The sequence below is a fragment of the Osmerus eperlanus genome, chromosome 22 (genome assembly GCF_963692335.1).
Source record: "Osmerus eperlanus chromosome 22, fOsmEpe2.1, whole genome shotgun sequence".
Lineage (NCBI taxonomy): Eukaryota > Metazoa > Chordata > Actinopteri > Osmeriformes > Osmeridae > Osmerus > Osmerus eperlanus.
Genome location: NC_085039.1, coordinates 5858129 through 5880148, shown reverse-complemented (window position 1 = coordinate 5880148; position 22020 = coordinate 5858129). Strand labels below are relative to the sequence as shown.

Here is a 22020-nt window from a genome sequence, read left to right as displayed (position 1 = left end):
AAATGATCGCTGGGAATTGTGGGATTACATAGCTTGTTATCAACCACGGAGGACATTTTGCATTTAAAGAGATCGCTGTCGTTGACCAACCTTTTTAAACAATATTCTAACTGGTAAAGTCATTCTGACATGACATTTATGTACAGTCAATTTATTTTTTAATCCGTCGCACACGATGACAAAGCGAGGCTCTGAATGAGTCATGGAAATACTCCCACCCGTTGACGCTGTATCTTATTTTTTTTAGTATTGCTGGGCTTGCCACGGTTTGCTGGATCAGCTGTAAACAGCTGTGAGTGCAGAGCCTACTGTACGTCGAGGCTCAAAGTTACAGTATTTATCTGCAGAGGGACGATTTGTTTGGGTATGTAACTCAACATCATTAATCGTTTAACATCATAAATTTATTTGGCTACGGTGTAGTAAATATTCTCTTCGTTCAAGTTGAGTGCAATTGCTGGATTGTTTTGCTCGCTAGCTTATTAGCATAGCCATAGTTATCCATAACGTTTGCAATATAGCTAGTCTACATTTGCTACGCTTGCTGATGTGCCGATGTGTTGTTATGCTCCACATTGCCTCCATAACAGATAACGAAATATGAACAATAAGTGTGTGTCGAGATGGCGGTTTTGGATACAAAGTGTTTTTTGATGACATACTATAGCTAGCAAGCTACTGTAGTACATTCAGAAGGCCCATTCTAGTAAAGGACCTGGGGATGCTAGTTTTACATTGCCCTAGTTCAACAAAGAAAATGTCAATGGAATCTCGAAATGCCCACGTAGTGACCTATGGACCCAAGACATCCCATAATATTTAACTAGGACGGACTAAATTAAGAGATTAACCTGGTCACGTCGTTACATTTTTACCAAGTGCTAAGGTAGGAATGGAACAAAATGCACACACGCACTTACAAATAGTGTAGCCAGTGATGGTGGTGACTGAAAAAAATAGGTAGGCGTTTGTAGAACTGTTAATTATCTAATTTCTTGATGTTTTTACATCAGTGCCGTGATATAATGAGGCTATTACATCTCTATAACCTTGAAAGTTTGCATGTCTGAATGACTTTTGTTTAGGGGCTAGAGTGACATATTGGCAGACAGCGATGACTTGCTCTAACAAGTCACTCCCAAAGTAAACTGTTCTTTTGGAAAACAACATTGAGCCGGCAGTGCTGACACATGACTGCTTGCTAGTAACCCAGTGATGGACCATGTCACATAATTGGACAAATCAGACTACTTCGGATTAAATGGACCAAATGGCCTCATTAGATGGCATGGTGTCAAGTGATGCAGCGTGAACAGACATCCATGATATGTGATTCTTTGATAAGCAGCACACTTTTTCCTACTTATCTTGCTAGCTGTTATTCCTAAAGCATTTTATAGAATGGTTGATTAAAAAATTGTCTATAAACTAGTAATAGTACTAATGATACAAAAAAGCATTTGTCTCCAGTTGAAGGATTAGCATGTCCTTAAAAGTGAGCACTCAGAACCGTCCCTGGGAACTACAGGAAGGGAAATATAAATGGACCAAGGAATACATAATTCATTCTCTAACACTTTTCTTTACCATAAGTGCCCTACTTGAAATGCTTAATGTTGCATTTTGAAACAAACAGAACACAAGCCAAATCTGTGGGATTATTGTGCTTCCTTATTGAATGAAGCCTTCCTGTTAATCAATATTGCTATACTGCATTGACGTGGAGGTCTTGTCTTTATTACAGCAAGAGTGTTGATGCACAAGGCAAAATATGAATTACTAATATAGCAGTATATCATTTGTAAGGTTTAAAACAAAATGGCCTACATAGTGCTACAGTGACATTTTACTTCTGTGTGAGCCTAACAGATGATGTCTTAAGGTTTTATGTGACATTTGGTCTTAGTCCATGATTCAATTGGAATTGAATTATGTGATATTGCAGCCTGCCAGTAAAATGGAAGAGGACGACAACAGTAGAATAGCTATTTTTATACAGCAATGAAACAAACATTTAAGAATAATTTAGCCTGTTAGACCTGTATTCTGTTACAGGTTTGATGTGGCCTAGGCCTGTACACTAGTCTGTTTAAATGTCTAAACAAGCTGACAATAACCTAATAATCCATGCTCTTTGCTGCACATTTAAGTGGATGTTTGTCTCAAGTGGTGTAGTGTTTTACATTACCTTTTACAACCTGAATTAGCATCACAGCAACACATCATCATGCAGATGGAAATGAAAATAATGAACAAGTTAGATAAGGTACATGGAACCATCATATCTATTTGTAATGCCAGACGCATCATTTGTGAGTGCCAACAAGCCAGACATTTCATTACCAAGGCCGCCAGTAAAGCCAGAAGAAAGCCAATTATCTCTAGCAGAACTCTCCCTTATGCCAGTCGGCCTCCCTTGTTTTTTTTACATGAGGCACATTGTGGCATTTGGATGAACTGCACACTGACTCACCCCTATGACTCACCAGTGTCAAGTTTGTTGGAATTGTCTTTCGGGAAAGCAATTATACCAAAATACATTATACCAGAACAGCTGTTTTAAACCCTTGGTTTCTGTAGGCGTGCAAAGAGGCTAAAAGTAATATGTAGCGTAACATATTTTTATTATTATATAGCATCTACTATAACAGTGAATAGTCTATTCAGTTAGCTGAAAAATACACATTAATAAGCTATTTCAAAGCTTGTTACATGTTTTAGTGAACTGTCATTTCCTACACCACATTTACAGACAGTGCTTAGCATTTCACACGACTGAAGACAATGAGGCCCAGTAGCCCACACACTAAAGCATTTAGCCTACAGAGAACAAATATTCTGTTGAGTTTGGATTACAAGGTTAATGTATTCCATGTCCATGCTAAGGTTCAACTAGCAATTACTAAATAAGTAGCATAGGCAATACAGTATCTAGTTTCTTACTTGCTAGCTAGCTTGGCCACTGCCTTCAACTTCAGTAGACTGAAGACAACTTAACTTATCAAACAATATTTTGGCATTGATTGATTTATGATTTAGCATGCTATTTGGTAAATCAGTGTGAACATGTGTCCCAATCAAAATGTTTGAAGCAGTTCATCATTGTTCTGGTTTAGTCCATGCTATCCTTTTTTCTTTTTTTAAACGACCAATGGAAACCCATTTTTCAGCCACCAAGCCTATATTTCACCTCTCCCACTGCTTTCACCAGTGTCTCATTTGCTGCCTTTCCTAAATCACATTCATCTTCAGCAATCCTTCCATCCTCCACAAAGTCAGGCTAGAGTCTGAAAATATGGCCTATAAAACACTCTAGTAGCTGTCATCAGATAAAAGATGGCTCTTTTGGAGCCTGTAATTCCATCTAGTGATTGAACTGAAGGGAATAGGATGTAGACAGACTGGTTGAGGAACAGAATGTATTGCTTTCAGCTTGCCATTGCTCTCATGCAAATATCAGTGCTTAGCTAAGCATTTTTGTTTTGTTTTACAACATTACAACATTTGCTTTCTCCTCCAAAGGATCTACCAAGGTCATCATCATGTTAGGCAAAGGCATAGCCAAGATTCTGCTAATTTGTCTTTATCGGTCAACCTGGGGGTTCAGGGTCCACACAATTAAATCATGATATTCAGATGAAGTTTAAATTAAGATTCTACCCTGAAGAAAGTCTACTAGTAAGGAACCATGTGCTGAAGGCATAGGCCATAAGCTAGACATAGGAAGTCCTTTGGTAAAAACTATTTTTCTCCAAGCTTCAGTTTATGCCTTTTTGGTCTTTAGAGATGATTTTGAGGGACAGCGAAATATCATTTTGAGAAATAGACTTATGGTCATGTTTCACATTAGAGGCATGTGTTAAACAATTGTGGAGTATCCTAAGAATATCCTACTAAACCTTGCCGAGGTTCCATATCTTTTACATGTTAACTTTCCAAAAACGTCAGCTAACTGATGTTCTAGCACAGTCCATCATCGTCCCCCGAAGTCATCAGTTTCTTTCGTAAGATTTATAATTCTTATGTACAGTAGTCTGACAATTTGTGTGCAAACTAGGCCTCCATTTTCATTCCTTTCATTTGTTATGACTTTTATGTTTATTTAAAGGGCAAGGATTAAACCTAGGCTATTTGTCAACCCATTTCAAAGCTTGCTGAAAAAGCTTGTTTTGAGGAAAGGAATGTCATTCACTTCTGTACCATTCTGTGCCAGCCAGAACCTTTGTGTATTGTCTTTGTACAGTATGTCCATCTGTTGGTGTAGTGCCTGTGTAGTTTACATTAAGTGTATGTGTTTATTCAGGTGAAATAAAAGGCTACTTGGGCCGAGTGCACAAGTAGTTATTTTTGTATTTCATTGGCTTTCAAATGCAATTTTTGTAGTTCCCTACTCTTATAAAGTAGAGGGCACTCAACCTAATTACAGATATTCAACATGAAGGGCTTCTCCTCTCTTTTATGAGAATATCCATGGGGGTATTTTTCCTGCAGTTAGCCTAGCCTAAATAATCAACAACAATAACCAGAGGACTTATCATTATCTTAGGGCCTAACTTTCGGCTAAGTGCTTGAAGCTGAACTCATTTTCTGCTTGCTATACCCCTAGTGCGAGCATAATCATGTGATTGTCTTGTGAAGGAGGAGAGAGCACTTGGAGTGTTTTGATTTGTTCTCGTCTAGCTTTGTCAACTGTTTGAAGAATGGACAGTTCACGTGTGGGGTCTAGATTGAACTACCACTACAGTATGTTAAGGACTTTTTTGTATTTTAGGTTTAAGAACTTTATTTTACCTAACGTTTATACGTACGTCCATTTAATGACCTGAAGGTGAAGGTATTGGGGAAGCTTAATGTTTTATTTAATTGCTTATTTTGTGTTGTTGGTGCTAGAGACTTTAATATGTTGGACTGGTAAGACAATAAGAGCATTTTGTCAGGTTTACGCTGGAACTATTTGTCTGTGATCTTTCTATTGTGTAAAAAAAAACGGAACTTTTGTGTATTTGAGTTGTTCATTGAACTGTTATTGTATGTGTTAGAACTTTTCTATGCTAAATCGTTTAGTTTTATACATCCATGGGCATGTGAAAACCATGGTCAAATTCTGAACTTCTTCAATTGATCAACTGATGAGTAAAGAATCTGTCTTTGTTTTATGTCTGTTTTTTTACCCTTGTTACTGAAACCTTCGCCTGTCCTTCTCTCCCCCCATCCTCCACAGTCTAGGGGTGTAGGCCAGGGACATGTCCACCATGGTGTACCCCAGAGAGGAGCGTCTGGAGAAGCTCTCCCAGGAGGAGATCATCTCCAGCACCAAGCTGGTGATCCAGGGCCTGGAGGCCCTGAAAAGCGAGCACAACTCCATCCTTCACAGCCTGCTGGAGACCATCCGTTGCCTGAAGAAGGATGAAGAGGCCAACCTGGTGCATGAGAAGTCCAGCCTGCTACGAAAGTCGGTGGAGATGATTGAGCTTGGCCTTGGCGAAGCACAGGTAACACTGTAGATGTATTAATCCGAGACTGGGCTAACTGTAACCCGAGTAGAATTGTGTATGGTTAGAAGTGTAATTAATCCACATGAAATATGTCCTGCTAGAATACTTTTCTGACTCGGTAACCTAAGTTAAATGGAGCCCGTTTGAATGAATGTTGATGATTTATTGAGCAAGTTTAAAATGCATTTTACAAGTAGCAATTAACCATTAATTTCTGCAATTCTTAGACCAACAATAGGTCTTGTTGGTTAAAGAAAAATAAAATATTAGCCTAGTCATCTTCTCCTGTCACTGTCTCACTGTCCAGGTGATGATGGCACTATCAGCCCACCTGAACGCAGTGGAGTCTGAGAAGCAGAAGCTCCGCGCCCAGGTGCGGCGCCTGTGCCAGGAAAACCAGTGGCTGCGGGACGAGCTGGCTGGCACCCAGCAGAAGCTGCAGAAGAGCGAGCAGAGTGTGGCCCAGCTGGAGGAGGAGAAGAAACACCTGGAGTTCATGAACCAGATGAAGAAGTACGACGAAGACGTGTCCCCCACTGTGAGTTGTCCTAGCACCTGATCCAGCTGATGCCAGGGGGCGGCGGGTAGCTGTTGACCATAGACAATAGCCTGCCGTTGCTTGACCCAATTTACAAATGGAACCTCTCAGTTAATCTTGCCATTTCCAAAGGGCATTATCAATGAGTGCAGAGCAAAATGCCTTTCGACACAGTTACATAGAAATGGATGGATATAAGCATCAGAGCAATGAAATGTAATCTTGGTTGTTTACAAAAAGTCCTTAACACCGCTCCTCTGTACAGTTATTGTATTACACCTGAGCTGTATAAGACAAAGGGTTATGAGTGGCCCAGCCAGAAGGGAAGGAGGGAAATCTGTTTTAATGGTAGGGTGGCTACACCCATCTGCCAGAGCAAATAAAACATGAGCTGACAGATTCGTTGGGTTCCCAGGCTATTTTGACAAGCCTATGCTACCTAACCCTCCCCTCTTTATCTGAATTATTTGATTTGATTATTACTTGGAAATTGATTTGATCACTTTTAACAAGCTCTCGTCATATTTTCGAGGTCAACCAATTTGTTCTTAATTCCTAACAGTTCATTGATTTATTAATTCATTAAAAGAGTGCAAGTAATAATTAACAATAATTAGCTGACTACAACAGCATGCTTACAGAACACAGTGTCCTTAGTTGTAATAAAGTTTGTATGATTACAGTATGACAGAGGATATCATTGATAATCAATCTCATCTATAAAAGATCTTGTTTGGAACCACAAAAAATGAACCGCTATATTTGTTTGGATGTTATTTTACTTGTTACAGGAGGAAAAAGATGGAGAGCCTCCTAAAGACACACTGGATGACCTCTTCCCCAATGACGAGGAGGACAACAGCCAAGGCAGTAAGTAGACTGCACCACATCCACCTTTCTATATCTATATCATTATATCACTCTCTGGAATATTTCCATGCAAATTGCCCCACCATCAATTTAGGAATAAGTTTCCCTTATCTGCAAAACTGCTCGATTGCCAAATGTCCTTTCACGAGTCTGAACTCTCCAGCAGTTTCATAAAACAAGTGGATGTTCCCTGTCCCACAGTGCAGCACCAGCATAATAGTGCTGCAGTTGCCGCAGCCCAGCAGGGGGGCTATGAGATCCCAGCCCGCCTGAGGACCCTCCACAACCTGGTGATCCAGTATGCCTCCCAGGGGAGGTATGAGGTGGCCGTGCCCCTCTGCAAACAGGCCCTGGAGGATTTGGAGAAGACCTCTGGACATGACCACCCGGATGTGGCCACCATGCTCAACATCCTTGCCCTCGTCTACAGGTTGGTGTGTGGGGGCAGAATGGGTAGAATGCGGTTTTGTGATGTACATAACATCTGCACATCATGAAAGCTCATATTGGATTGGCATACATTTTACTAACCATTTTTAACAGGTCACAATATGTTACTTGTGTCTTGGGTTGTTTGAGCTGAAATAGAATCACAAGTTTGTTTTTTTCTTTTTCAGAGACCAGAACAAATATAAGGAGGCCGCTCACCTGCTCAATGATGCTCTGTCCATCCGTGAAAAAACCCTGGGCAAAGACCATCCTGCGGTAAGGCATGGCACTCGACTGCAACAGCGACATCTTATAGTTATAGTATCCACTGGATGATTTGTGAGATGGGTTAAGATGGCACTCTGAGTTGGCGATGATTTCTGAAGTTCTTTCAAGTCTAGTTAGTCACCGGGTGTTTCTTCTTCTTTCTTCTTTTTATTTCATTTGGCAAGCAGGGTTTTTCCTGGGTCAAAATGGGTCTTCGGTGCTCCAAAAAACAAAATATATATTCTTTTTTTTCTTTTTCTAATCAATGTATTTATTCCCAGGTGTTTTGCATCTCCCCCCCTGTAATATTCTAATAGCTAATGTAATAATTGCACATATTTTCGTCCTATTTCCCCTAAAGCAATAAAGTTAGGCTACTTAAAGACACCTTACACTCATTACATTGTAAATGGTCAGTAGCCGAGCCTATCGATTAAGGTAGGCCACTCTGAAGCATGTACACTGCCTGCTTCATTTGATCTTGATAGGCTAAGAATTCGTAGCAAATAATAACAATAAACCCACTTTTTATTAATTAAAACTACTTCAGCATAATAATGCACCTAAAATACAAACCTGAGCAAGGGCAGCTATCGAATCAACAGACAATTTAGCTAGCAGTGGAAGAATAAAAACTACGAAAATCACCAGTTAACTTGATTTAAATTGGCAAGAACTATAGACTTATAGTTTAGACTATAGGCTTAAATGAACTGAAAACATAAGTTATACGACTTAGTTCTCAAGAACGCACACACGCAATCTCAACTGCGGTGTGAAGCGCGTGTCCGTGCAATTCTCTGACATGCACTCTTACAATCACTGCTGATAGACTGCCAAAAATTTTGTACAGCCTGATTTCTGATACCGTGGCGGCAGAAATGTAGCCATAGAGGAAACACTGCACTATATATTATCATTCCAGATTAAGAATACCAATGGAGGCTGCATTGGAAATCGTAAATAAAACTTTTGTCAGCATTTTGAGTGGAAATTTAATTTGTACAGGTGTATTCGTGCACGTCGGGCTGGCCCTCGCAGCGGAACGACAGTTTACTCCGCTCTGTCCATTCGCGCACCTCAAAGTTGCGTATTGATCAGACAAGAATACACGCTTATCAACTCGATTACTATTGATAAAAACGGAACGAGGGTTCAGCTGTAGCCTACTTGAAACATACTATTGAGAACATATTCGCTGACATGCATTGCACGCGTGATGAACACAGCTTTTTTTTTTCATCGCTGACTTTTTTTTGCCTTTGGCGCACAGGATTTGTCATTGGCGCTCGGGAAAACGGCTTTGGCGTGCGCCAAACTTTTCTCTATGCAGGAAAAACCCTGGCAAGGCACAGCCTATATTCTCTCTCATACATATTCTTTATTATTTTCCCACCCTAACTCGACCCTCAATTTTTGCACTACATAGACAATGTCAGTGTCAAAATGTTCGTCTTGGTCCCGATTGCATTGCTTATATCCGCGCGAACATTCCATTTGACGGTTTAGGTTTTAGAAAGAAAATCGAAGCTAACGGTGAAGCTAACTAGCTAGTGTTGCAGGGTTTGCTCGTTTAAGATTAGCAATACTTAATTTATAATTAAGTATGTAGTTCTTAGGGGCACCACCTCTTATTTGTTAAAGGGACAGAGGAAACCTTATTGAATAATAGCCTTCGTAATAATCAGTCTAATCTTAAGTAGTGAATTCTATGAAAGTAGAGCAGATCAGATAACGTGAGGGATAACGCGAGTATTATAAACTATGATTTATTTAAGGAAATGTAATTATAATGAACAAATACCAGAGAACTTATAGGTTAGTTGAGAGTTGAGTTGAACTGTATACAGTAGGTCCTAAACTATGATGAGGGTTAGTGCAAGATGGTAGGTTGAGAGCACGTGGGGAGGGGGAAGGGAGAGATAGGCTTCTGGAGAACAATGGGAGTGTATCTTAACTAATCCTAAAGAAAGTTAGGTTAAATCATTTGCAAACTAAAATCAAACGTAACAAATTAAATCACAATATGCCAATGTTCACAAGTAAGAAATGTAGCAATATCGCAGTTACTGTTGTCAGTTTGAAGAAGAAGAGTCAAAGTTCCGTTCGTTGTTGTCAAACAGTTAGAGCAAAGGAATCTTTCGTTCAAGTTCCTAGCGGTCCAGTGAGTTGCTGATTGAGAAGGATAGGTCAGATGTGTCGCGAACACTTCCGGTGAATCCTTGCGGAAAATCAAGGTTTGCTTGTACGTTTGGGGGTTTTATACTCCAAAGAACAAGGGGGGGGGGGGGGGGTCCCCGTGAAGGTGACCTCTTTCATTGGTCAGTTTCTCCCCACCTGGGCGTCGTCCTGAGATCTGCCTAGGTGTGAAGTGGCTGTGGCTTTTGAGTTCCGTTATTTCAACTGTCCATGTATTGCTTATATTTCAAAATATAACAATACAATATTAATAAATGGTTTAGTTTGTAGATTAAAATCATTTTGATATCAAGATTGACTGATTTATCATAACAGGAAAGGAAGTTACATTAAAACATCAAATTATATCAACACAGCATTAAAGGGAAAGCATACATTATTTCAATGAAAGTAGTTGATGTGTTATAGTGTCCATGAGCCATGTAGTGTTTGAAAGCCCCGTGGCTACATGTAGCCATGTAGCCACGGGGAGTCAGGTGGCTGAGCGGTGAGGGAATCGGGCTAGTAATCCGAAGGTTGCCAGTTCGATTCCAGGTCATGCCAACTGACGTTGTGTACTTGGGCAAGGCACTTCACCCTACTTGCCTCGGGGGAATGTCCCTGTACTTACTGTAAGTCGCTTTGGATAAGAGCGTCTGCTAAATGACTAAAATGTAAAATGTAGTCCTTGAGAATATGTTTGTAAATCCAGAAAAGTTAGTTCTTCCTTAAAATCCTTTGTCTCCATACTGTAAGGCCATTTTGGTCTACCTTGGCCGACCCCATGCTGGGCCAGAAGCTTTGAAGCTCCTGCTCGGGAGATAAGGACAAAGGGGAAAACCCCTTTTTCCTTGTCGGGGGTAGGGGAAAGGTGTGATGGTACATGGTTTGTCTGTTGGCTCTGCTACACTAGCTACAGTCACAAACGTCACTAACGTCACAACGTTACAAACCCATGCACGATTATCTATAGTAGAACATTATTAGCTTGTTAACTTCTGGCCGATAGCTAGCAGAAACACCACAGGCAAAGGCCGGGGTGATAACATGTAGCTAGGTGTGATGTTTCTAGGCTAGTACACCCTGTATTTTTGTACGCCCTTCAACTGGTTAGCTCCTATGATTCCTACACATCGGTAGTCTAGTAGTAAGCTTAGCTGTAAAACTTACTTACCGGTCCCGGGGTCAGGTATGCATCTTAGTCAGCTTTGTTTTCCCTGTATTTGCACTGTTGAGCTAGTATTTGAGGTGGAACTGATTATTCTTCAAGTAATTAACCACGAGAGTGGTATCCAATGATGATCATAAGTCCTGTAGAGTAATCAATGCCATTCAATATCCAAACAATTAAAGCGGATAAGTGCAAGGCGGTTTTCCCTACTTACAGCGTGGATAGCCGGTCACATCACACCTAGTCTTCAGGGACGTTGTTACTGACACATAATTATCACTCCTATTAAACTTGTTATATTAGCTATACTAGCTTAGGTAGATACTGCCAGTGACAACATTGTTAGAAATAGGTTAGGACCAGTTTTACACAGGATTGCCAAATTTATTTGTTTTGATGCAGCTTTTTCAAGTATGTGAGGCTGCAACATAACTATCTATCACCATTCCCTCTTGCACTAAGGGAAATGACAACAGAACCCTGTTTCATTCTACTCTTCACTCTTAGTATTTTGAAGTTTTAATGAGCAGCAACAAATGTATACTTTTTAATCTATGCCATCTTCATAAATAATAAGTATGCATACTTATTTCAAATATACAGAAATATCAGTTGTAAAATGTCAGAAAGAAACTGACCTGATCTGCAACCGACACAAACACACCACAATTTCACTAGAAATTGTACCCTCTCTGGTTACACATTATTATTTTTTTATAACTGTTTTTCCAAACAGCCCAAAACGTTTACTCTGACCTGTCCCCCAGGTTGCGGCCACATTGAACAATCTGGCTGTTTTGTATGGGAAGAGGGGGAAGTACAAGGAAGCTGAACCCCTTTGTAAGAGAGCTCTGGAGATCAGAGAGAAGGTAGGTTATCCACAGGTAAAAATATGAACAGAGTAAAAGATAAGCTTGTCCTACAAATTGTGTGAATATTAACTTTAGTGTTTGAAACCAGTGACACATTCAAACTAATATTTTGCTGACATACAGTATCAGGGAAAGAAATACATAAATGGGAAAATATATGATTCTACACTAAATATGAACACAGATTACAATTTAAGCAGGTGCGTTTTTGTAAAGCAAATAATGTATTGTACTCCCTGTCGTGTTAAGGTACTTGGTAAGGATCACCCAGATGTGGCCAAGCAGCTTAACAACCTGGCCCTGCTGTGCCAGAACCAGGGCAAGTACGAGGAGGTGGAGTACTACTATTGTCGCGCCCTGGAGATCTACGAGCGAAGGCTAGGACCCGATGACCCCAATGTTGCCAAGACCAAGAACAATCTGGTAAGGGCCCTGATTAATACGATTCCATGATGGTGCCACACACTTAAAGGTTTACGTTATTTGAACTGCAATCATTTTTATTAAGGCAGGAAGCCTGAGGTCTTGCTCGAAATGTTAAAAAGCATTATTATAAATATTTCTGCACCGTCTAAGAGTTGTTTGCTGTCTTTTCAAATATTTTCAACTGTATTTTACCCATTACTGACTAAAACAGTCCTGTTTTAAAGTCATGTTACGGATCGTTGCCGTTTAGTCTCGATAGGAAAATACCTGGTCACATGATTTATTTATTGTGTGTTGAAACAGTGGGTGGCCACCAAACTTTCCATTTGTGTCTCCAGGCTTCATGTTACCTAAAGCAGGGGAAATACAAGGAGGCAGAGATCCTGTACAAAGAAATCCTCACCCGTGCTCACGAGAAGGAGTTTGGATCTGTGGATGGTGAGCAAACGAGTCCCAAACTAGAAAGAGCCACAACAAATACATGGGGATAAGCCTTTGCCTCACCCAACACACACACTCATACCGACCAATCTCTATCCAATGTCCTTCACCTCGTATTACTGGAGATACCTTCTAGAATGGGCTGATAGTTCTCAATGACTAAATGTCAATTCCATTCATATTAAAACCGAATGGGTATAATCTAATATGAAACTGTATTTACGTGCACCAACAGGCCACTGCACTTACTTACACTGCATGATTCTAGAGTGCACTGTACAACAATAGGGTTGTTGTTTGTTAGTGAGCCTAACTCACTGGCTAGTTGAGGCGATTTACCTAGGGCTATGTGTAAGGTCCAAACTTATGTATATGCAGGATTTCGATAAATGGTTCATGGTTAGCGACATTGAAAACATCTCATGATCAACTAATCACAATTTACTGCAGGCATGATTTATGCTCAATATTCTATGCAGTCTAAGGGTTTGAGGCAGGTCGTATGAAGTTGAATCATCCAGGATCAGTAATCCCAATTGTTCCTTATCACAATGTGACCCTCTATTGAATGTAGTAGGAACTTAACTGGTTTTCTATTTTGTGAGTATATGCAAACAGTTATTTTGATGTGAATGGTTAAACCCTCCCATCTTTAAGTTGTAATTACCTTAGTGCCACAGGCTTCAAGGGCCTCAGTGTACATATGTATGTCTGTTGTAAGTGTGGTACAAGAAGGTGAGTGAAAGGTTGGAAAATATTTTATACAATATACAGTTAAAAAGGACAAAATGCACCTTTGCTGTAACACTTTCTTTGGAGGTACTCATTTTATGAACTGCTTTTAACTTGTGGCAGTAAAGAATGTGAAAAGACACTAGTCTCGGTCGAAACAAGTAATTTCTTGTCTTCCTCATTGTCTATACACTTTAATCCACAATCTATTTTTGCTGTCTTGTTTTTTACTTTTTCGAATGTTTATTTTTATTTTTGTGGGCATATATGCTATTTTGTGGCAATAATTGGTAGGTTTACTTGTGTCCTCTTCAATCGTCATCAAATTTGTCTATTTAAAAAAGCTCCCTGTGGTAACGCTTACCATAACAATATCTACTGAACACTGTCACAAAGGTGAGATTGCTTGAGAGCCTATTATTAATATTACTATTATTACTAATGTTTGCCAATTACATCTGACATGATACTCTTTTCCTATTATAGACAATAAAGCTGTGTCAATTGTCATACTAAATGTTTCCATAAGCTGTCATATCATCAAGTCATGATATGGGCAGTGTTACACAGATATTATGCCAAGCCATGTTACTTTTATTCTTTCTTGTTTGTTCGTCTTAATTTGATCATAATTCTTTTCCTCTATTTAATGTGTCCTGTAATCACATTTTTTTATGTACTGTTTGTGAACACTTTTCTCGTGCTTTACTATTAATGACAGCATCTTTGCCTTGATTTTGTTTTTTTTCTCCTATATTGTTCTTATATATAACTTTTTTTAACTCGTAAAAAACATTTGTTTGTCTTTTTACATGTGCCTTGGAAGTCTTCTTTTATTTTTTCCAATCTCCATGCATTTCCACCTCCATTTTTTTCCAATAAATGTGTTGCTGAGGCTAAATCTGTGCTTTGTCTCCCTGTTGTATTTTTTACCAATTGGACGACAAAATAATAGTGGTGGTGGTCTTAAAAAAAAAGTTGAATCAATATAACTTCCAGTTAATTCCATTTTAAGATAATCTTTGTTTTACACACATTTAAATGTAAATGTGATTTCCTTCTAGGGGTCTTCTGTTTTGAATACTTTTTCTTATGAGTATTTTTGTACTTGAATAAAAAAAATATTTTGATGTTTTTCAGCCTGTAGCATACCTCTTTCTGTCTTCCTCTGTCTGCAGCTGAGAACAAGCCTATCTGGATGCATGCCGAGGAGAGGGAGGAAAGCAAAGTAAGTTGTTTGTGTGTGCATGTTCATATGTGTTAAGTTTTATGTCAATACCCTCCAGGTAAAATGTAAGTTTTGACAGTTTATATGACAATATTTAGATTTTTTTCTTTTAAGCTCCCCTGCCTCTTTAAATTTGATGTTTTTTCCAACCCTTTCACCCAGGGCAAAGATGGCACTCCCTATGGAGAATATGGTGGCTGGTACAAAGCATGCAAGGTGAACAGGTGAGAAGATCTGTGTGATGCTGGATATTATCTAGTAGTTTGAGAACTAAATGAGAAGCAATTGTTTTAATTTTCCCTGAAATGGATATTATGCTATTGTAAATGTTGTTTAGAGTTTACTCTGAAGTATAGCTAGACTTACTTGCATCAATACAAAACACCTTTTCACTATCTGAACCCCACAAAAGTTATTGAAATTTGCAAAGTATAAACTCAAACATGTAAGCATATTAAAAGCATACCACATATGAAACTTTGTAAGAGCTTACACCAGTTCTGATTCATCTTTAGCTCCTGTGATATACGGTCATTCTATTTTCTGAACAATGTGTCCGAAGCCAATCCAGGGTTCAGGGCTATGTTATGTACGGGCTTGTTGTATAGCGATGGTTCAAGACTAGTCGTGAAAGAGGACTCCCTTCATCGCATGTGTATGTCTGTCCCAGCCCTACAGTGAATACCACACTGCGTAACCTTGGAGCTCTATACCGCCGGCAAGGCAAGACGGAAGCTGCAGAGACCCTGGAGGAATGTGCCTTGAGGTCCCGAAAACAGGTCAGCTACAGCTAGATGTTTGATACAACAGTACCATGATTTAATTGTGTGTCCTATAACCTTGAATCCAGAGTTTGCCATTAAGCACTCCACTTGTGTGTGCATTCTTGCTTTTAGGGTACAGGGACATATTCACAAGCTACTTTTCTGTATGAATAAAGATCGTGTGTGTATGCATGTTGGTTTTTAGGGAGCAATGGAGCCTATGAGGGATGGCGACAGGAGGAGGAGCAGGGAGAGTCTGAGCAGTGTCAAGTACGAGTGTGCCTCTGATACGGGGGAGGACGGCAGTGTGGACTGGAATGGGGTGAGTACAGTCATATTTTTCCCTTTTAACAAGTATGTACAGTAATGTCATGTTCTATAACTTCCCTTTGGGAAAAGGATACATCAAAGAATTGCCTGATCTATTCATAGGATACATGTGATACATTCCTTAGTTACAGAATGAGATACATTCCCATTGTTGTTTAGATCAAGTATCAAATGCACTGTTAAGTTCACATTGGTGGGCACAAACAAAATATACAAAGTAAAAAACTGTTGCATTTAAGGACAGTCAACTATAAAAAACTACATTTGTCAAAAGTTTTCTTCATCACGTATTATCATTATAGTTTTTAGGATATTCTTATGTTGGTGTTGTGATAGTGAGACACCATTTAATAATAAAGGAACACCGCAAGGCATTTTATGCTTGATCAAGACAAAGCCTTATTCTATTATTCTACTGTGTTGCCCGCAGTATGCCAAGTAGGCTGTAACTAAGTGTCAGTAGCTAGTTCTTAGAACTGTGTGAAGGGGCTGCTATGGTGTGCATTAGTCATTGAGTTGTACTGATGCCATAGTTTACTGATCCATTAGTATATTGTGTGTGTTTTTATAACACTTTGTCTATGTGAGACATGATGGGATTGTTTTTGAGTGTGTACTTTTCCATGTACCACCCCAGTGTTTAGTTAATTTTGATTGGAAAAACATTTTAAATCATATATAACTTAATTTGTGTAGCCCTTTTACAAGCAATGTGACAGCAAGCAGTGACATAATTAAATGTCCTGCCTGACCAATCAGTTTCCACATTGATTTGTCCATAACGATTCTAGAGACTAAGACACCAACACAGATTTGAGACACTGACTCAATGAATTTACTGTCATTGACAGTTTGTTTTACCATTCCAACAATAATTTATACATACCAACTGTATACATTAGTTCTGTAAACATCCAATCAGTTAAAGTGTTTGGATCCTGTTTTATAGCTCTTAACTCTCAAGGCTTTTAGGTGGGTGTTTAACCTTTTGTCTTTCTCTTCCTGTCTTTCTCTCTTGATCACTGTATATTTCTGTTTTTTCTCTCCCTGTATTTTTCCTATCTCCCCCTTTTCTATTTCCAATAGGCTTAAATCAACGGGATGAGGGATGACCTTCCTCACAACTTGTTCTCACTTTCTCCACAAAATCAAATCACGACGACTAAATCAAAATGGATGCTTCTGGTGTGATTCAGTGTGAAACACCTTTCCGTCTGGTAGAGGGCGCCTTCTTCCCACTTGAAATTCTGTCTAAAAAAAGATTGTCTGAAAAAGAAAAGACTAAATATGTGTATCCTTTCTGCTTCCTCCTCCTCTATTGCTTCTTCTCTACTCTTTGTCGTCATGTGCTTTTCTCTTTACTCCCCATTTTTGCCACTAAGCCCTTTCTCTTCCAGCTTTTTCTCCACTCTCATTTCTCTTGTCATCCTCTCCTTTTCTGCACCTTTACCGGTTTTCTGTCAGCCGATATCGCTTCCTGTGTCCCTAACTTTACTTTGATGTCTAATGTTGTAGTACAAACCCAACACACAGGTTTAGTGAAAATAACACAATTAGCTTTTGGACTGTGTCACTTAAGAACAATGGTTGAATTGAGAAGAAGAATCAAAGAATTGTATTTGTTTTCATGTGTGCAAACTCTCTCTGCCCTGCCTTTCCTGACTTATTTGCATATTGTATTCATTATGATTCCATTGCAAATGCTCCGGATGTTTCCAGAAGCACACTGACTCACACATATCTGAAGGTCAGTCCGTCAGTACAACAAAGGGTCCACACCAGGTCACCATGGTTATAATGATGTCTGCTGCTCTAGAACCACGTTTTAATTTAAGCCTTTGTTTTTGCACAGTCCGTTTATTGTCCAGGCTTTTAACCATGGATTATGTACCTACATTTTTTGTTTTTTCAATTGCTTCTTATCTTTGATTCATAGTCTACAGTTAGCAAAACAGCTGTGTTTACCAGCATAGCTTTAAGAATGAGGCATGGTCATTATTCTATTACTGTAGCTGACCAGTCAGTTTTGACATACACAGATTTTGATATAAAAATCTGCAAGTTAGTCAAACTGTTATACATGTCTGATAGCACGAGAAGCAGACGAAATATATATGATGACACAATTTTAGTGGTCCCATCTATTATTTTTACACATGAATTGCCTGTTATAGTAGGTCCAAAGTTTAGTCTGTAGTTTAGGTTTCAATTCCTATTTATCGCCTGTTTTATATATCTTTTTTTATTGTCTTTAATATACAGGGTAGTACTCATTTTGTATATTTGCAATGTCCCTGCGAGCTATCACTTTCTTTATTGTTACACAACAAAAGGAACATGGACTATGTTGGAATCAGTGCCTGAATATAATTTTGACTTTGATTTGTGGTATAAATTGTAGTACCAACAGGCTTTAGTTCAGCCATCTTTGCTCTAGGCAACATAAGTTGTTTTTTATGTATCACAAGACTCACAAACACGGAAATGTGATGTGATTTCGTATTGAACCCAGTGAGATTTGGATAGCTTTGTTTATGTGTTGCGTGCACACACACACACACCTGTTACTTCCACTGCTCAGAGTTGGCCCACTTTATGCTGTCATTTCATCTTGTTATTCCAGCAGAGATACTAGCTTGTTTCACATATGACATCTCAATAAAAGTCATGAGTTATGTCTGGTTAACTAGTCTGTCAGCCAACACCCTAGTTATCTTGAACAGAAAATAGCTCATACACTGCAGACTAATTTCAGTAGACTATATTAATGCTTTAACATTTAATTGTGTTCCCAAATTTATGGCAGTTTAAAGTAGGCTTAATTAAAGGGATTTGTCTAACCATATAAATTGTCTTGTGGATCTAACCGTATAAATTGTATGGCATCGTTTAAAGTGTTATGTGAACTGAATGTACATTTTGCAAATAATGATGTGCTCATTGATGTACCATAATGTAATTGTAAACTGTTTGTTTCCTTGATGTATTTCACATTTCAATCCTTAAAAAATTACAAAAAGGATGTAATATAGTCTGTTGTGTAAGTTGTTAGCCTCTATAGCCAGCCATTTCAACAATTCTGCCTAGAACTATCCTTAGGTACTATATAGATACAGTATAACTACTTTGGGAACTATTCATGTAATTACAGAGCATTACACTGAAACATATGTAACACATATAGAATTAGAATAGGTACACTACATGCAGGATTAATGAGTAGCTCCCTAGTTATGACACTAAATTAAGATTCAATTCCAAGGAACCTTTGACATACAAAAAGGAATGGTGGAATTAGCTACTTCTGGAAGAGACACTGGCATTTGAGCAAATAGACCTATCTAGTAAAGTTGTGGCGCATTGTTATTCCGTCTATACTACTCCGTTTACGGTCTTAATTCTTCCTCTTGCATCAGTGGTACTTTACTATCTGCACTGCGTTACAACCCTGCTTTTTGCATTGTGATGAAATGTGTCTCTCCTGTTTGACATCAACTGGAATAAAGACTCTTTCATTTTCTGAAGAGGACTTGGTTATTTTAGCTTGATGTTTGAGTGGAAGAAGCCACCCTCTGGAAGGCTCTCTTTGGACTCCTACTCAAAAACAATGGCATTGATGATTTTCCTGGTCAGATTAGCGCTTAAATATATCAAATGTTACGTGGATATAAGAGCAGTGGGTTCAAGCGAGTATTGTACATTCATGCTTTTATATTATGTTCGATCCAGGTGACATTTGATACAGGAGAGCAAAAGGCGGATTAGAGAGTTGACAGCATTACTTTTTGTTAGGAATTCCTTGTCGTTCATCTGACTAGGTTCTCCTGGTGGATAATTGTGGATAATCTAAACACCCTTGTCTGACCTGCTGAACATGGGTTTACCAATGCTGCCGTTCTTATCTCACTGGGCAAGGCCATCCACTGATTTGATTCAATTGCCTACTGTTGAGGAGCCATTTGAGTAAATTGTTTATTTTGAAGTACTTTCTCTGCTAAGGGTTTGCAAGGATTTACTTGTCAACATTTGCAGTTTAAAATCTGCATGAAGCTAATTTGACGTACATGGTCTTCTATCAGGATGGCAGTGGGACCATGAGAAGGGCTGGTTCCTTGGGGAATTTAAAAGCCATCCTACGGAGAAGCAGTGAGATGCTGGTAAAGAAACTTCAAGGAAACGTACCCCCAGACCCTAGGGACCCGCGGTGAGTAACACATACACCTACATTATTTCTGATGAAAAGAAAAGTAATAAAGTTAGTCTGAATGAGGATAAGTCATAAATTAATAAACTATCATATTTTTCCATTTATTGATTTGAAAAACGTGTGGGACTACAAATATTTGCCTTCCTTTTTTCAAATTGTAGAATAGACTGGCAAATTATCAATTGAAGTTATGATCCTTTGAAGTTAACAGTAATCTTTGCCAAAATACTTTTACTTGAATAAATAATTGTTGTAATATTCAGATTTACTTTTAATGTGTTGTTGGTAGTAGTATTAATAAATTGCACTGTAAACTATGCACAGCAAATCACAATGGTATTCATTTTTTTTTGTAAATACCTTCAGTATGAAACGAGCTGCCTCCCTGAACTACTTGAACAAGGGCGGTGACGAGGACCCACTTCAGGTAGGGTGCTGATGTTAAATAAGATTGCCTTCTTTGAAGAACTACGTTGGAGTCCAATCTCTTGCTATCTTGATCTTTCTCTGTATGTCTGTCTGCTCTCTCTATTTCTCTCACTCTCTTCCTATCATCCATTACAGACTCCAGAAAGTAGCCAGAGGCTGAGACGGAGTAGGCCCCTGAGTGCGAGCACGGTTGGTCTCTACACTGGAGACTAACACATACAGTTTGCTGTAGCAGCATGTTGCTATGACTGATGCATAAACGTCTGTTTCTACCATTTTAAACTGACTATGTTGTTATGTGTGTTCATGTTATTCATTTAAGCCTCTATTGGTAAGCTTCATTCCTATGGCTGCTTGATGGAAAACTGCAAAAAGATAGACTGAAGAATGGAATTATGTGTGTCTTGTCATAAAGAGACATAATTTATAAATGTGTTTCTTATATACTAGTGTAACAATTGGACCAATACGCTGTTCCTATTGGTCAAGAAGACGTTCTCAAAAGTTAATAAATCCGTTTATATCATAGACATATATACAGTTAGGTCCATAAATATTTGGACATTGACACAATTTTCATCATTTTGGCTCTGTATACCACCACAATGGATTTGAAATGAAACAATCAAGATGTGCTTTAAGTGCAGACTTTCAGCTTTAATTTCAGGGTATTTACATCCAAATCAGGTGAACGGTGTAGGAATTACAACACATTTTATATGTGGCCCCCCCCTTTTTAAGGGACCAAAAATAATTGGACAAACTAACATAATCATAAATCTAATTGTCACTTTTAATATTGGTTGCAAATCCTTTGCAGTCAATGACAGCCTGAAGTCTGGAACCCATAGACATCACCAGACGCTGGGTTTCGTCCCTGGTGATGCTCTGCCAGGCCTCTGCTGCAACTGTCTTCAGTTCCTGCTTGTTCTTGGGGCATTTTCCCTTCAGTTTTGTCTTTAGCAAGTGAAATGCATGCTCAATTGTATTTAGGTCAGGTGATTGACTTGGCCATTGCAGAACATTCCACTTCTTTGCCTTAAAAAACTCTTTGGTTGCTTTCGCAGTATGCTTCGGGTCATTGTCCATCTGCACTGTGAAGCGCCGTCCTATGAGTTCTGAAGCATTTGGATGAATCTGAGCAGATAATATTGCCAGAAACACTTCAGAATTCATCCTACTGCTTTTGTCAGCAGTCACATCATCGATAAATACAAGGGAACCAGTTCCATTGGCAGCCATACATGCCCACGCCATAACACTACCTCCACCATGCTTCACTGATGAGGTGGTATGCTTTGGATCATGAGCAGTTCCTTCCCTTCTCCATACTCTTCTCTTCCCATCATTCTGGTACAAGTTAATCTTGGTCTCATCTGTCCATAGGATGTTGTTCCAGAACTGTACAGGGTCTTTTAGATGTTTTTTGGCAAACTCTAATCTGGTCTTCCTGTTTTTGAGACTCACCAATGGTTTACATCTTGTGGTGAACCCTCTGTATTTACTCTGGTGAAGTCTTCTCTTAATTTTTGACTTTGACACAGATACGCCTACCTCCTGGAGAGTGTTCTTGATCTGGCCAACTGTTGTGAAGGGGTTTTTCTTCACCAGGGAAAGAATTCTTCTGTCATCCACCACAGTTG

At 39.0% G+C, this 22020-nt stretch overlaps 1 protein-coding gene across 3 annotated transcripts; it reads left to right on the top strand.

Moving 5' to 3' along the window:
• The first annotated feature begins 11 nt into the window (after nucleotides 1-11).
• Nucleotides 12-20823, top strand: klc4 (kinesin light chain 4). Of its 3 annotated transcripts, XM_062448502.1 has the most exons (17): nucleotides 96-113; nucleotides 248-364; nucleotides 5222-5492; nucleotides 5803-6033; nucleotides 6825-6903; nucleotides 7105-7333; nucleotides 7521-7608; nucleotides 11716-11817; nucleotides 12070-12243; nucleotides 12585-12684; nucleotides 14598-14647; nucleotides 14810-14871; nucleotides 15318-15426; nucleotides 15617-15733; nucleotides 19821-19945; nucleotides 20315-20375; nucleotides 20513-20823. In XM_062448502.1, exons 3-17 carry the CDS (start codon nucleotides 5244-5246, stop codon nucleotides 20588-20590), a joined length of 1854 nt encoding a protein of 617 aa, XP_062304486.1. In that variant the 5' UTR covers nucleotides 96-113; nucleotides 248-364; nucleotides 5222-5243; the 3' UTR covers nucleotides 20591-20823. The 3 variants fall into 3 exon arrangements, with proteins under 3 accessions (XP_062304485.1, XP_062304487.1, XP_062304486.1); XM_062448501.1 differs by having other exon boundaries at nucleotides 12-364; XM_062448503.1 differs by lacking the exons at nucleotides 19821-19945; nucleotides 20315-20375; nucleotides 20513-20823 and adding an exon at nucleotides 16828-19265 and having other exon boundaries at nucleotides 20-364.
• The last annotated feature ends 1197 nt before the right edge of the window (nucleotides 20824-22020 follow it).

Excerpts from the sequence above, each read along its gene's own strand:
- klc4 (XM_062448501.1), top strand. The coding sequence starts at position 5,244 with ATGTCCACCATGGTGTACCCCAGAGAGGAGCGTCTGGAGAAGCTCTCC. Across the intron at positions 7,609-11,715 it reads TGGGCAAAGACCATCCTGCG|GTTGCGGCCACATTGAACAA; the intron begins GTAAGGCATGGC and ends CCTGTCCCCCAG. Across the intron at positions 19,946-20,314 it reads CCAGACCCTAGGGACCCGCG|TATGAAACGAGCTGCCTCCC; the intron begins GTGAGTAACACA and ends AAATACCTTCAG.